The sequence below is a fragment of the Equus asinus genome, chromosome 3 (assembly GCF_041296235.1).
Source record: "Equus asinus isolate D_3611 breed Donkey chromosome 3, EquAss-T2T_v2, whole genome shotgun sequence".
Lineage (NCBI taxonomy): Eukaryota > Metazoa > Chordata > Mammalia > Perissodactyla > Equidae > Equus > Equus asinus.
In genome coordinates, this window is record NC_091792.1 from 132,820,415 (window position 1) to 132,834,485 (window position 14,071).

Genomic DNA, 14,071 nt, shown 5'->3' on the forward strand with positions numbered 1-14,071 from the left:
TCTTTGTAATTAACCATATTATAAATTCTTTGAAAGCAAGGATTCATTTTACCTCTTTTTATCCATCTTATCACACAGCGTACTTTTGGGCCCATTACAGCTAAAATTATTTCCCTTTGTAGATCCACAATATTTTATTTCTATATTAAAAATATTTCATAATATTTCAATGCTTATGTTTAAATACAAGACATCTGATTACCTTTTTTAATCCTTTAAGTTTCCTTGTTTACCATCAAGTCAGTTAGAGATATTAAGATCTAACTCACCTGTTGAGGTATAAAGGTATAATCTTGTTTGTTGTGGCACTAGCTGTTCTTTTAGGCTCTATCTCAGACCTAAGATTCTTTTTATCAGGCTGTGGAGAACAAGGTAGAAATACAGTGACTGGCTCCTGCAAAGGGTGTGTTGATGGGTGCTGAACATGAATCAGAGGACTTGTGCATAGTACCAGGTAGGAAGTATCTTGCTGTGTTTTTAAATATGCCACCAGAGAGGGGTCAACTGGTTGGACCTAAACAAAGAAAAAAATGTATATATTCTTATATTTTAATAGCAAAAGATTCAAAGTATCAGCACATTTCTAAGCCAAGTTTCTGAATATTTGATGGAACATAGATCCATTGATTTCTGTATGCATTATTTACTGGCGTCAACACTGCATTAATTTATAAAATAGAGCACAGCATTTGGTCTCCTTCTTACAAAGTCTTTCTGAAATCTAGGTTCCCTGTCCTATGTTATAAATAACTGAGAAACGCTCTTAATTGTAGGCAACAAAATGACCTAGAAAACAAAATAGACGTTTTACATAATTTCTAATTAGAACTATTGTTAGATCAAGTGCTCTTCAGAAATTAGAGAAACAAGACTATATTTATTTGTTTCCTCTTACATAAGAATGACTAATAAAAATAACTAGCATGATTCCAATATTTCAAAGTTTATGGAAAATATTTATGAATAAATTATTCACAATATGTTGTCTTCCTAACATTTCTTCCTCACTTTTCTTCCTTGCTTACCATTTATGGTAACAACTAGAAGAAATCGGAGAGCATGGGGGAGAGTTGAAGCTAGAAGGAAAGGGAATGTGGAGAAAGTCTGTCTTCTAAAATGTGCATTGATACATCATTACACACCTTGCAAATAGTGTTTGTATATGTTAAATCCTTGTTCTAAAAATGGCTGTTTTATAATTTAGTATAACCAAATATTCATAATCATAAATATTTTAAGTAAGTACCCTTTTTTACCATCCTTTCTGGTAGAATCACCAATCATGTGAATCTCCCAATGTCTGGCATCAATTCTATCACAGATACTCAACATATGTTTTTGTCAATAAGCATCATAAATAAAACAACACAAAATATTAGCTAGGAAACCCTTTCAAATAAAGCAGGGACTTATTTTGGGATGAGATTCAATATCCTCCAAAACATCACTTCATTACTAATAACACTATATGTTAGGTCATTAAAATTGTAGGAGATGAATTCATCTACTGTTATATTAAATATCTCTATCTTCTTCACCTTTTAGGACTATGTTTGATGACCCACAAGATCTCACAGATCTTACAGTTCCTTCCTGTGAGAAGGAACTCACCAGTTTCTAATATTTACCTTTAACTGTACAAGCACTGGCGAGTTGAACACTCCTGGAGGGTAATTTAAGGATATTCGAGAATCCATGCTTGGCTTAAGAGTAAGGCCTTTCTTTGTTATTGTGAAGGACTCTTTCTTTAAACAAGACACAACAGAAAAGATACCCAACTTGTAAACTTTCACTTCAGCACAGGTCCCCTGTAAGGATTGAAGGACATTAAGACAAGGACATCAAAGGACATTAACACAGCACTGTTCTGGAAATACGTGCTGTACATACCCTGCGACTGTGAAAAAAAAATGTGTATGTTGTCTCTGTAATCTCCCACAATTGAGGATGATTTCATTAACCCCAAATGAATGGTCTTTTCATGAGATGAAGTATGAATAGATACTAGGAGTTTCTCAAATTTGGACCACACGATAGAAAAGAAAGAAAGAATGTAGTTTTAAATTTATATTAAATTCCCCCCAAAATGTATATGTATAATGGGCAATCACATTTAGTGTTTTCACTAGTATTAATTATTTTTGGAATCCTATCCTCCTTTACCAGAGTGGACTTTAAATATTGGCCTTTATCCAGAAGATTCAACTCTGTTTTAGGGAATTCCAAGTACTGAAATTTCATCATTTGGGTAGTTTACACAAATGCTACAGCACCTGTACTGTCAGCAAATTCTTCCTTCTGACAACTCATAATCTCTCAGTAAAGTCATTTTTTCTATTTCTCTCTTCCATGCAGCAGGAGCAAATGATTGCAAAAAGACACTATTTTTATATAGTGACATGTAAATTTGTAATGCATATATGCAGGCACTTATTTAAGCCTTTTTGTCACACAAAAAAGGAACTGAGTACGTAAATGAAAACAAAATTATCTACTTATATAATCACCAAAGCTTAAACTGAGCAGGACTTAGAAGAAATTTGGTCTATTCGCGCTTCCAAAAACAGCAGCCTGACTCCACCCCGGCGTGAGTGGATAATCATGCAGACACACACACAAACATTTCAGGGACAATCACAATGGAAAGTAATCTGTCATTTGAAAACTGACTAAGAAAGAGATTTCACAATATCACTGCATATATCCGTCACTGGGAAAATAAAGGACGCGATGAATGTTCTTAATTGGCTGGAGGGAAAAAGGTGAGAGGTAAGAAAGGAGGATCTTCTGGGAACTGACGGTGGTTGTCATGAGTGTAGAGCACATTTGACAGTTACTGGGGAACTGGAAATGTTTTTTAGCAAGGGAGTGTCATGAACAAAACTCTGACGATGCTTTATCTGACTCCAGAATTAGAATTCTCAAATGCTGTATGAACCACATAAAAATTTGAAAAGAATTCAGGGTTTAAATTTTCTTGATCTAAAAATAGGAATAACTACCATTAGAAAACTGTAAAAAGAAAATTATATGCTTTTATTCTTTCCAGTAGACAATGGTTCCCTTAATTTTTTTTCTTTTGCTTTGACTATCCATTTACTAAGCATTTTTCATGCCCATTTTGTGAAAAGTACATGTGCTGTGAGCAGTTTTTGTTTTTATTATGACAGTCACACAGACTGGTCAAGATGAAAAAGCTACAATCAAGGGCAATACTGACCAGACTACTATACTTACGGGCTTCCTAGACTAAATATAAAATGTATCAGTTGCCTGAATTGGAGTAAATAATTAGAACAGGCTTAGCTTTCATACCAACTATATAACCTTGTCTGAAACTCAGAAAAGACCCAAATCAGTAAAAGGAGAGATGTACTATAAAGAATTTCTTACATTAATGGAATTGTTTTTGCATTTATTCCCTGCTCTCCTCTTCAAACCATGACAACTTACATAAATAGCTGAAAAGACAAATATTTTAATTGTTTAAAAATAAGTTCAGTGGCCCACAGAAGAACCTTAAACCTTAGTTCCCATAAACTTAATGCTAAGTTTAATAATTATGTATATTCTCTCTTTAAAACATACGAATTTGGGACCCTAGAGGGCCTCAGAGTTATTACAATAGAGTCTACCATAAAAAATGACAATTTAGTAACTACTAACGTGTGTTTACAGGCTTCATTTTATCTTCTTAAGTGTATTTTCTCACTTAATCCTTATGATCCTGTCAGGTAAACACTATTATTGCGTTCATTTTTTAGATGAAGAAATTGAGTCATAGCAAGATTACATAATTTACTCAAGTTCACACAGCAAGAAAGTGTAGGAACCAGATTTCAAACCCAACCAATCTTCCTCCACAACCCACATCTTAACTACCACATATACTGTCTACCATGTATAGACTAAACACCATTTACGGACTTAATAACTATCTAAAAGACATACACACACACACACACACAATTGTTCATTTTTAACATATTTCTCCAACCCATGAATGATAAAAATAAAGCTACTACCATCTGGGGATTCAACATTATTAAATTTAGACAGAGATCTATCACACTAGAAATGTTAGTCTAAAACTAGTGTAAGGCATGAAGCTAATTAAGCCATGATTTTGGTTTTCTTTCTCAGGTGAAAATACAACATTTGCTGGGTCCTAGATCCTAGTTCTTCATTCCTAACTTTGGGCAATAACTTCCGCTCTTTGATTTTTATGGATGGCCAAAAAAGCACGAATTCACTGGCATACATCTTGCCAACCTTTCCATTTGTTACCAAAGGAGCGGTTCTATCTACACTAAAATCTGGTAGTTTGAGTAATATTTAGAAGAGGAGTCAAACAACAAATGCAGATGCAGCCAAGAATTTACCAACCTTGTAACTTCCTCGTGGTCTTTCCAGTGCCTTTGGGGTTAGGTAACTTGTCTGAAGGTTTACATCAGAAACTTTCACCATGATGTCTCTGTAATTTCCCCTGTAACGTGCCGTAAAAGGAATTGCAATGCATATTGGAAATGGAATTCTCTTTTCCATATCTAAGCACGCAACAGTGATGACATTGCTGACCAACTCTTCATTATCACTCACTATTAAAGAACTCATGCTATTAATTATCCGGCATTCTAGATGTTGTAGAACGTATGCTGGTGCTGTAATGTAACAAGACACTTGGGGGCCAGTATCATCACTCAGCACATGAAGATACCTGCCGGGAAAGAAAAGGAAAACATTTTCGAATTATTTGATTTATGTAATATATAGCTAAATGCATAAGAGCACAAACTCGAGAGCCACCTTGTTTGGTGTGAATCTCAGTTCTCCTCCTTACTGACTCTGTGACCTTGGCAAGATACTCAACCTCTCTGTACCTCAGTGTCCTCAACTGTAAAATGGTGAGGATAGAACAATACATATCTCATAAGAAGGCTGTGAGAATTAAATGAACTATTATATGTTAAGTCATTAAAAAACTGTGCCTGTCACAGTGATATATATGTTAGCTATTACTACTTTGGTGACTATTGCTATTACTATTATTATTTAAGTGGTTGATTCATTCCTCAGTTTTGTTCACTTCACTTCATAATGTGAATCCGAAGATTGCTGAAGCTTCTTGATAAACCAAATACTAATACCTGAATAGTTTCCTACATTTTGAGAAAAAGGAGTAAATATATATCCAGTATTGGAATTGTCTAAATATGTTAGATCAAATGATGATATTTATTACATTTTTTAGAAAAACTGAGAAAGGTACAAAAGTACAGCAAACATGTGATTAAGTGAGGTAATTAGAAACAGAATATTTACAATTCTCAACGAATCAATCCAAAAGCTTATTTTGACCATTTGTTTTACTCTTGCTTTTTATACCAACACCTTCTCCAAAGATTTTAGAGTCTTGTAGATTGGAATTTAAATTTGACATCAGTCACTATTTGACCTTAAATAGCAATAGTTATTATTAAAAGAGCTAATATTTAGCCCTTTCTATGGACCAGGTTTTAGGCTACACGTTATTTCATTCAATCCTCACACTATGGGGTCAGGCAGGTACAACTATCATCACCATTTTACAGATAAGGAAACTGAGGCTTAGAAAATGTAACTTGCTGAAGATCACACAGATATCTATCTTTGACCCAAAAGCCCAAGCTTTCTAGTATAATATCATACCTCCTCAAATCATTTCAAAGAACTGTTTTTTTTTTTTTTTTTGAGGAAGATTAGCCCTGAGCTAACTACTGCCAATCCTCCTCTTTTTGCTAAGGAAGACTGGCCCTGAGCTAACATCCATACCCATCTTCCTCTACTTTATACGTGGGACCCCTACCACAGCATGGCTTTTGCCAAGCAGTGCCATGTCTGTACCCGGGGTCCAAACTGGTTAATGTTGGGCAGCCGAGAAGCAGAACGTGCACACTTAACCGCTGCGCCACCAGGCCGGCCCCAGAACTGGTGTTTTATCCATTACAAACTGAAAATAATACCTATTCCACAATGGTGTGAAGATTGAATGAGATAAAATAGTTAAGCTTTTAATAATAGTGGTTTAGCATAAAATGGGGGCTCAATAAATGTTAGATCTCTATATTAAAATTACCAGCTTGAGTTTCTCCTCTTTTACTACTTCTCATTTCATACCAACGGAATGACTGAAATATAAGCCACATCAAAGAGAAATAAGAGCTTCTATAGCAAATACAGCATTAACAACCAGTTCTAGAATAATCAGGTTTAACTATTTTTAAATTATTAGTAAATTGAATTGTACAGTGCTCTTTAACACAGAAATCTAAAAAAAATGTTGAATTGTAGAGAGGGTTATTTATTTATATTTACAATTCTGAACCCATAAAGTTAGAAGGAATAGAAAATTACCCAGTACGTTGGTCTATTTGAGTATTCTCTCATGATGGTGACAGGAAATGAGGAACATTGCTTAATAGAAGATACAGTGACCCAGTCTCGTATGACTTCAAAAATGACTCTGTTCTGTGCCCTGGAAACCATCTCAATACACTCTTCTTCCAAAAGACTGATGTATGAGGTAGAGCGAGGAGATCTGTAAATGCTTCCATTGCCTCGAGCCCTAATCATATAGATCTAGTCCAGCTGCTGAAATTATCACATTGGTTTATTCTAGTTTTCTTTCCCTTTGAGTCTGTACCTATTAGGATGACTACACTAGAAGAGATAGGCTTTTTTCAAAAACGTATCCAGGGAGGAATCACAACAGATTCTGAGCTCAGTTTTGTTTATAACACACATCTTTTATGTGGCATGATGGCTTCCTAGCCTGAGGGATTGAAATGAATAGTCATCTCCTTAAATATGCAAGCCAAGCAGAATTGGTTTGGATGCCACAAAGAGGAAATCACTAACTAGGGAACACCTAAAGAGATGTTAGAGGGAGTGGTTCAGCAATGACTCATTTGTTGATGCTTTGAGTCATTTCTGAATGGGAGGATATGAAGTGTTGATGTTTTTCTCAAGTGCAGTGGGCAACCACACACTGACTACTTTAATAGTTGTTTTGCAGGGGCAGTAAGTCTTTCAAACCATAAATGTACTGCTATGACATCTACAGAATTCATTAGATTCTCAGACCTGTAGGGACATCACAGCTAAACTAGCCCAACCTCTTCATTTTACAGATGAGATAACTAAAGTCAAAATGAGCAAAATGGCTTGCTTGAGCTCAGAGACTCAGTTGTTGTGTTGTCCTGGAAATGGTATAGTACATCTGAAAGAGCATCACACATCATGGCAGGGTGGGGATAACTGAACGTTGGTAGTGTGTGGGAGCTAGAGAAAGTGAGGGTTGTTGGGAGTGAAATAAATTGACATGCAAACATTGAGCTGAGCGTGAACATCGGCAAAATGGCACAGTGCTAGACCCTTTGCCTCATTTTCTCATTTCACCTTACCAAATAAGCCCAGGAAGTATATATGATTTCTACAAAGAAGAAAATGGGGCTAAGAAATAAAGCAAGATGCCCAGGGTCACAGAACTAGGAGTAATAAAAGAGGAGATAAAATTTAAGGCTGTCTGACTCCCAAACCAGTGATTTTTTTTTTCGTTATTCCTCATTGCCTTCTAAAGGTGTTAAGTTTGCTGGGAAAATATGGTTTGTGAATATTTTATTTTATTTGGACAAATAGGGATTATTACTCCCTTCTATGGGGAGATAATTCATAAAATAGATCAGTCAACGTTAACATTTTTTTGAAGTCATGGGCTCTTTGAGAATCTGATTAAGGCTCTGTTTTATCTCCATAAAGATAAAATAGGTATGAAAATATACATTCAATTTTAACAACTTCCCAAAGCTTATCCATGAGCCCCCTAGAGTTCTATAGACACAGGGTAAGAATTCATAACGATTTATAAATAAAACAAGTCTGACAATTTATTTCAGGATATAAATAAAATAAATCTGGGGCTAGAAAATTCTCTCCTAATATTTGAACACTCCACAGCTTCTTAGCTGGTACTTATTATAATTGAAAGAGCAGCGATTTAGAAAGGAGTCCATGTTCTGGACAATCATTCATTTTAACCATTTTATTATATAAATAATAAATTATAATAAAAATATAAATAATTATAATAAAAATTATAATTTATTATATAGTCAATTTCTTCTTCCTTTAAAGACACCTTTAATGCTTGTTTCCTAAAGCTATAAGAAATAAATAATATTAGTAATAGCAGCCATATAAATTGTTATGGAAGTGATTTAAACTGAATTATTGATTTACAGTACCTTTTTGGGATCTGAAATGGAAATATAAAATTTTATTCATGTATAAATACTATGGATACTAACTATAGAAACACACATATAAGTAAGCATATACAAGATCTCTCACATTGCATTTACTTACTCCTTTTCCATTATGTTATTCTTTTGCTTTAGACTCTCTGAATCATTGGGAAGAACATTATTCACATATTCATTGGAGATATCACATGTTACTGAGGATGTGGTAATCTCTTCTCTTTGACTTTCTGAGGTCCCTTGAATTTCTCTTTCTGTTGTCTGGATTACGTCATGCATCTCTTCCCTGCTGCCATTTATGTTCTCAACAGTCATGTGTTCTTTTTGTTTATTATCTTCAACTTCTGGATTATCTGGGAACATTTTGTTCTGTGACTCTTCTTGCCCCGTTCCATCTCCATTCAATGATGTCTTGTTTTCTTTTTCCACTATTTCTGAACTCATATGTGTTTTATTTTGTTTTAACTGGACCTGGTTTGTGTAATGACTTTCTTCTCCATCTGCAGGAGAAACAGTAGCTGTTTCTATGACATTTTGTTCCTCTCTTGCAGCAATGTCTGTTGCTTTGATATCTTGAATGGCAGGCATTGTCTGCAGTGGATCACATTCATCACGCATGCCACATAAATTACACATCTCCTTTTCTTCTCTCTTTAGAAGCGTAACAGTGCTCCCCAGATATTCATTTATTTTCATGAGGCAGTCTATGAAAGTAATGATTTCTACACACATACACACACGGACACATGAAAAGAATAAATTCAAAACTAAAGCAAACTATGTTTCTCCACTAACATGTAATGAGGTATGACAAGACTATCTTAGAAACCTACAAAGACCCTCACCAGGCATTTAAGTCTCTCTCTCTCCTGAAGGAGAAATTATTTGTACAACTGTCACTCTTTTAACACATCCAGGAATTGGGGACAAATTGCCTTTTAATGTAACGGCAAAGAGTACCTCTAATCCATCTTGAAAACACTTTGAATACTTGCAGACACATCATGACCGTGCTCCCCCGCCCCCACCCCAAGACTCTGTTCAACTGAAGTCAATATCTCCCTCAATCGTTCCTCATTTGGTATGGTTACGAGAATTGTTCCCTTTCCTTTGAATTTACTATATAGTTTATTAATGATCCACTTATAATTATTTGCCTAAAATTAAGCAGAACATTCCAGATGAAACTTGGGTAGCAGGCATACCATAGCCACATTACTTCTGCGGATGCAGGTGCTGTTATTTTACTGTGTGCTTTGTTTGCCATGATAATTGGATTAGGTGTACACTATTCTTCCTGCTGAGCTGGTGATCATTGGCAATTTTCAAATTAGTCTTTCAAAGAATAGCTCTAATTGTACCAATTCTCCGATTAGAACCTGCAGTGGCTTATCAAAGACTAATAACCAAGTCAAGCCTCTTCTCTCTGGCGTAAACCCTCGCCACGATCTGATGTGATATCATCTCTCACTCCATCCTCATTTCTTACCATTCTCTTATTTGTTCGTCCCTCCTCTCCTCACAGCTGGGGTCACCTGATGGCTTCTTGCAGACTTAGTAACTTTCCAATCTTTAGAATTCAATTCTGAGCTAAAGAATATGTAAGTTAAGGCTCCATAACTCAGTGTTTTCAGAATCATCACTAAATCATCCTTTCACTAATCTGGGCTGACCTTCGGGCTCTAGTTCTGACAATTTGTTCTTTTATCTTGTACCTGAGACCCTGTCTTTATTTCCAACTCCTGTTCTGGTAGCTGAGTCCTTATCATTTTCATGAATAAGTATTCGTCTTGATATGCTACCTAGGACCACACTCAATTCTCTCCAGAGTCTTGAGTCCTGGCTATGAGCTCCAGCTGATGGTCTCTGGGTCTTGCTGCCTTTGGACAGACTTCCCCTAAGCCCACTATCTGCCCTCTAGACTGAATTTCTTAACATTTTGTGCCCTGGATTCCTGATTGGTGAGACCTGCCCACTTGCCTTGATGCTGTATTATTGAGTTGGATTTCATGATGCCCCCCAATTTCTTGTCTAGCGTAACAAGAGATCTCAGAGACCTGTTGTCTTGGATCATATTCATCAGATACCATGTTCTTCCTTTTTTCTGACCTCTCAGCATCTATAACTACTCCCAAAAAACTGCACCCTTCTTAGTGTGTGTCAGAGGGTCCAATTCCATATCCTAGCTCACCCCAGTCTTCCCAGTGTTTTTGCAACTAATAGAGTCAAGCTCAAATAAGTCTAAAAAGAGAACATCATATTCCAATATAGAAAAACTACTTGCTCTGCCTCAGACTTGGCCTATATTTTGCTACCTCTAAGTCTTGGATCCTGCTAATAATATCTCTGCCTGGAATGTTCTTTCAAGATTCCCAAGTTCCAGCTGCATAAATCCAATTCGTTCCTTAAGCTTCAGTTTAAATACCACATTTGTTCTAGCAAAATGCCCAATTCCCTGCTCTAAATATGGGATCTTGCCTGCTTATGAAGTCTTAACACACTTCATTTGTAAGTCTGTAATGGAAGTGGCCTCAATGTCCCTTCCCTTATTGTGCATTTGTCTTATCTTCTTTCCCCTATTAAATTGTTAGTCCTTTTTGGGCGGAGACTGTATCTTAGCCTTCTTTGTATGCTCCTTAACTCCTCTCAGAGTGGCCCCAATCAATATTTCTTAGAGAAAGAATAAATGAAAGAAATACTTGCCTTGTCTCCAGAAACAGTGATTCTCCTTGTCAAGCAGTATATACAGTTGCTGGCAGGTGGAGCGCAGGGTCCCAGCAGTGTGCTCCAAGAGCTGGTGAAGGGCTCCACTGAGCTCTTGACCCAGAAAGACCACTGTGGCTATCCAAGTGGCCCCACTAGCCCCTCCCCAATGGTCATCGCCCTGGAGCGCCTGCCTTAGCATCAGGTTTTGTCTCCAAATCTGCTTCAATATTTGGCCTAGTTTACCTGAGCCCATGTCTTCTGTATCCATTTTATGCTCCAAAAATGGAATGCTTTTTTCCTGCCAGCAAAGCCCAAAGGTTTAGCAAATTCAAACTTGGCGATGGTTATTTCTCTTAAAATCTAGGAGATAATCCAAGTCGGCTAGCCAAGCACTTTTCCGCAACATAATAGTTTATTCAGCTTGTTGTTGACCAGTGAAAAGTTACTAGGTGACCAAGGGAGGGGCGTTCCTGCACCCTGGATGCCATTGTGTACAGAAGAGATTAATCACAGGGACAGAGCCAGCTTACACAATCCAACTCTCCGTGGAAGTTTTACACATTCAATATACTATGGACTCCCCATTTATGCTTGTTTCAAGGCAACAAAATATGAATTCTGTGGTAGAATGAGTTTATTAATCAAAGGTAAAGTGTTTCAACAATATTGCTAGTAAGATTCCTATGTGAGACTTAAAAATACTTATGAATGCAGGGGCCGGCCTGGTGGCGCAGTGGTTAAGTGTGCACGTTCCGCTTCTTGGCGGCCTGGGGTTTGCCGGTTCAGATGCCAGGTGTGGACATGGCACTGCTTGGCACGCCATACTGTGGTAGGCATCCCACATATAAAGTAGAGGAAGATGGGCACGGATGTTAGCTCAGGGCCAGGCTTCCTCAGCAAAAAGAGGAGGACTGGCAGTAGTTAGCTCAGGGCTAATCTTCCTCAAAAAAAAAAAGCAAAACTTATGAATGCAATAATATGATGTCTGAATTGCTTCAAAACAATGTGGGAGTGTGGGAATGGTGGATAATAATTGTTAATAGTTGTTGAAGCTGAAAATGATTAAGTGTGGGATCTTTACAATTCTAATTAGTATATATTTATAATTTTTTTATAATAAAGAGTTAAAAATCAACTGCTTTGCTGGAGAAGAGTCTGTTACCATTCGTTGGGTAAGTGGAATCAGTACCTTCTTCTGTGGCTGGTCTGCAGTAAGATTGAGATGGGTACTTGGCCTCTGCTCTCAGATAATCTCTCTTTAATTGGATAAAGTGCCCCTTCACTAAATGAAAGTTAACCTGAAGAGTAGCTTTCCCTCAACTAGCAATGAGTCTTCGCCAAGTATAATTAAAATTCAGACAGCAAATTCTCACCATTTCTGGCCCCTCAGTTGGCACACTGTATATAAGGCCATTGTAATACAGAACTTGTTACAGGGAGTGTGGGACCCTGGGGGTGTGTGGAGGAGCCCAAAACAGCCTGCTTTCTCCTCTCCAATCCTCTCCTCTAATTAGGGAGAACACAGCACCAGAGAGAGGGCAGTACATTCCAGACAGGCCCACGTTCTCTCAGAGGTACTGGAATGACATGAAATCTTTCCAAGGGGAACCGGAATGCTTCCCTCCCACAGGCATCGCATTAGCTCATCTTAAGCACTGGGGTTCTAAGAGCTACACTCGTGACACCTTGAAGATGAGATGGGCGAACACAAACCCAGTAAATAAAGAATAAGGAATGAATACCAAGGCCTAAATACTGTCCTCACAAGCTGCTTGTGGTCCAGAGTCTGAAGGAAAAGGAAAGGAGCTGTCTGAGGAGTGGTGGCTAGGGTGGGGGTGGGAGTGGAGGCTCATTCTCCAGTAGAAATCTTACTTTTTAGTGATCTTTTGTTCACTGAAAAGACAATCTTTTTTGAGATGTCAGTCCGTATCACATCATGGATGACATTGTTTTAATATTTTTCATTCTCTTCTCAATACTAAAGACTTTGTGGTTCAATTTTATTTTAGCTTTCTCCTTCAACTTGTGAAATATATATTTGATTCTCAATAATAATGTATATATGGCTTTAATTCAATGCTGATTCTGAAAACTTTCTATAGCATTTACTGTGGGCCAGGTATTATCTAGGTGCTGGGAACAGGGCCTTTTAGGACTTCAGAAAGAGGCAGACACATGAATGGATTATAAAATACAGCTTCAACGGTGTTGAAAACTATAGTAGAAGTATGAATAAAGTATTATGAAAGTTTTGAGGAGTAAAAAATTAATTCTGATTAGAGGCCTGGGAGTTGTTTGAGTTAGGAACAATTCAAACATGGAAAAAAGGATGATCAGGATTTGAGCAGGGTAGACAATAGAGGAAAGGAACAGGCGAGCATAGGATATAATATGATCAAAGACATGGAGCTATGAAATGACAGAGTGGAATCAAAAATGGGAAAGCATCCCAGCGGTGTAGTGGTTAAGTTCGCATGGCCTGGGGTATGTGGGTTCAGATCCTGGCTGCAGATCTACAAACCACTCATCAAGTCATGCAGTAGTGGCGTCCCATATACAAAATAGAGGAAGATTGGCACAGGTGTTAGCTCAGGGACAACCTTCCTCAAGTTAAAAAAAAAAAAAAGAGGAAGATTGGCAACAGATGTTAGCTCAGGGCCAATTTTCCTCACCAAAAAAAACACCAAAAACAAAAGCCAGAAAGTATGGCTTTAGAGGATGGTTCAGTTAATGAGTCAGGGGAAGGAGCAAGAGAAGAGGCTAATAATTGTGGAGAGTCAGGAGGAGAAATTGAGTTTTGTTTTGCAGACAAAAGGGAGAAATTAAATATTTTTGAACCAAGTTAAAATATGACCAAATCTGTGCTGTATGGATACAGCCTCCTTAAACAGTAGAGACACAAGCGTTAGGAGGTGCGAGGGCCTGGATTGGAGCAGCAATAGCGCATCAAGGGAAGGGATGTCTTGAGAGGGGATTTGAAGGAGGGTGAACAGAATTTGATCATCAGCAGGACGGGAATAGAAAGCATTGAAAGCCTATCTATCCATTTATTTGAGAAACATTTATTG

General features: G+C 37.3%; 1 protein-coding gene across 7 annotated transcripts in view; it reads right to left on the reverse strand.

Moving 5' to 3' along the window:
• DTHD1 (death domain containing 1) overlaps positions 1-11,480 on the reverse strand; it is a 77,746-nt gene extending 66,266 nt beyond the window's left edge. For 4 of the 7 annotated variants that reach the window (XM_070506069.1, XM_070506066.1, XM_014859349.3 and 1 more), the window contains exons 1-5: positions 11,001-11,480; positions 8,404-9,019; positions 4,387-4,717; positions 1,629-1,808; positions 270-514 (exon numbers count right to left, since the gene is read on the reverse strand). In XM_070506069.1, the coding sequence (XP_070362170.1) occupies positions 270-514; positions 1,629-1,808; positions 4,387-4,717; positions 8,404-9,019; positions 11,001-11,271 (1,643 nt within the window). In that variant the 5' untranslated portion in view covers positions 11,272-11,480. Of the gene's footprint in view, positions 1-269; positions 515-1,628; positions 1,809-4,386; positions 4,718-8,403; positions 9,020-9,786; positions 9,897-11,000 lie in introns of those variants that run through there. The other 3 variants (XM_070506070.1, XM_070506067.1, XM_070506071.1) reach the window with 3 other exon arrangements.
• Positions 11,481-14,071: the final 2,591 nt, after the last annotated feature.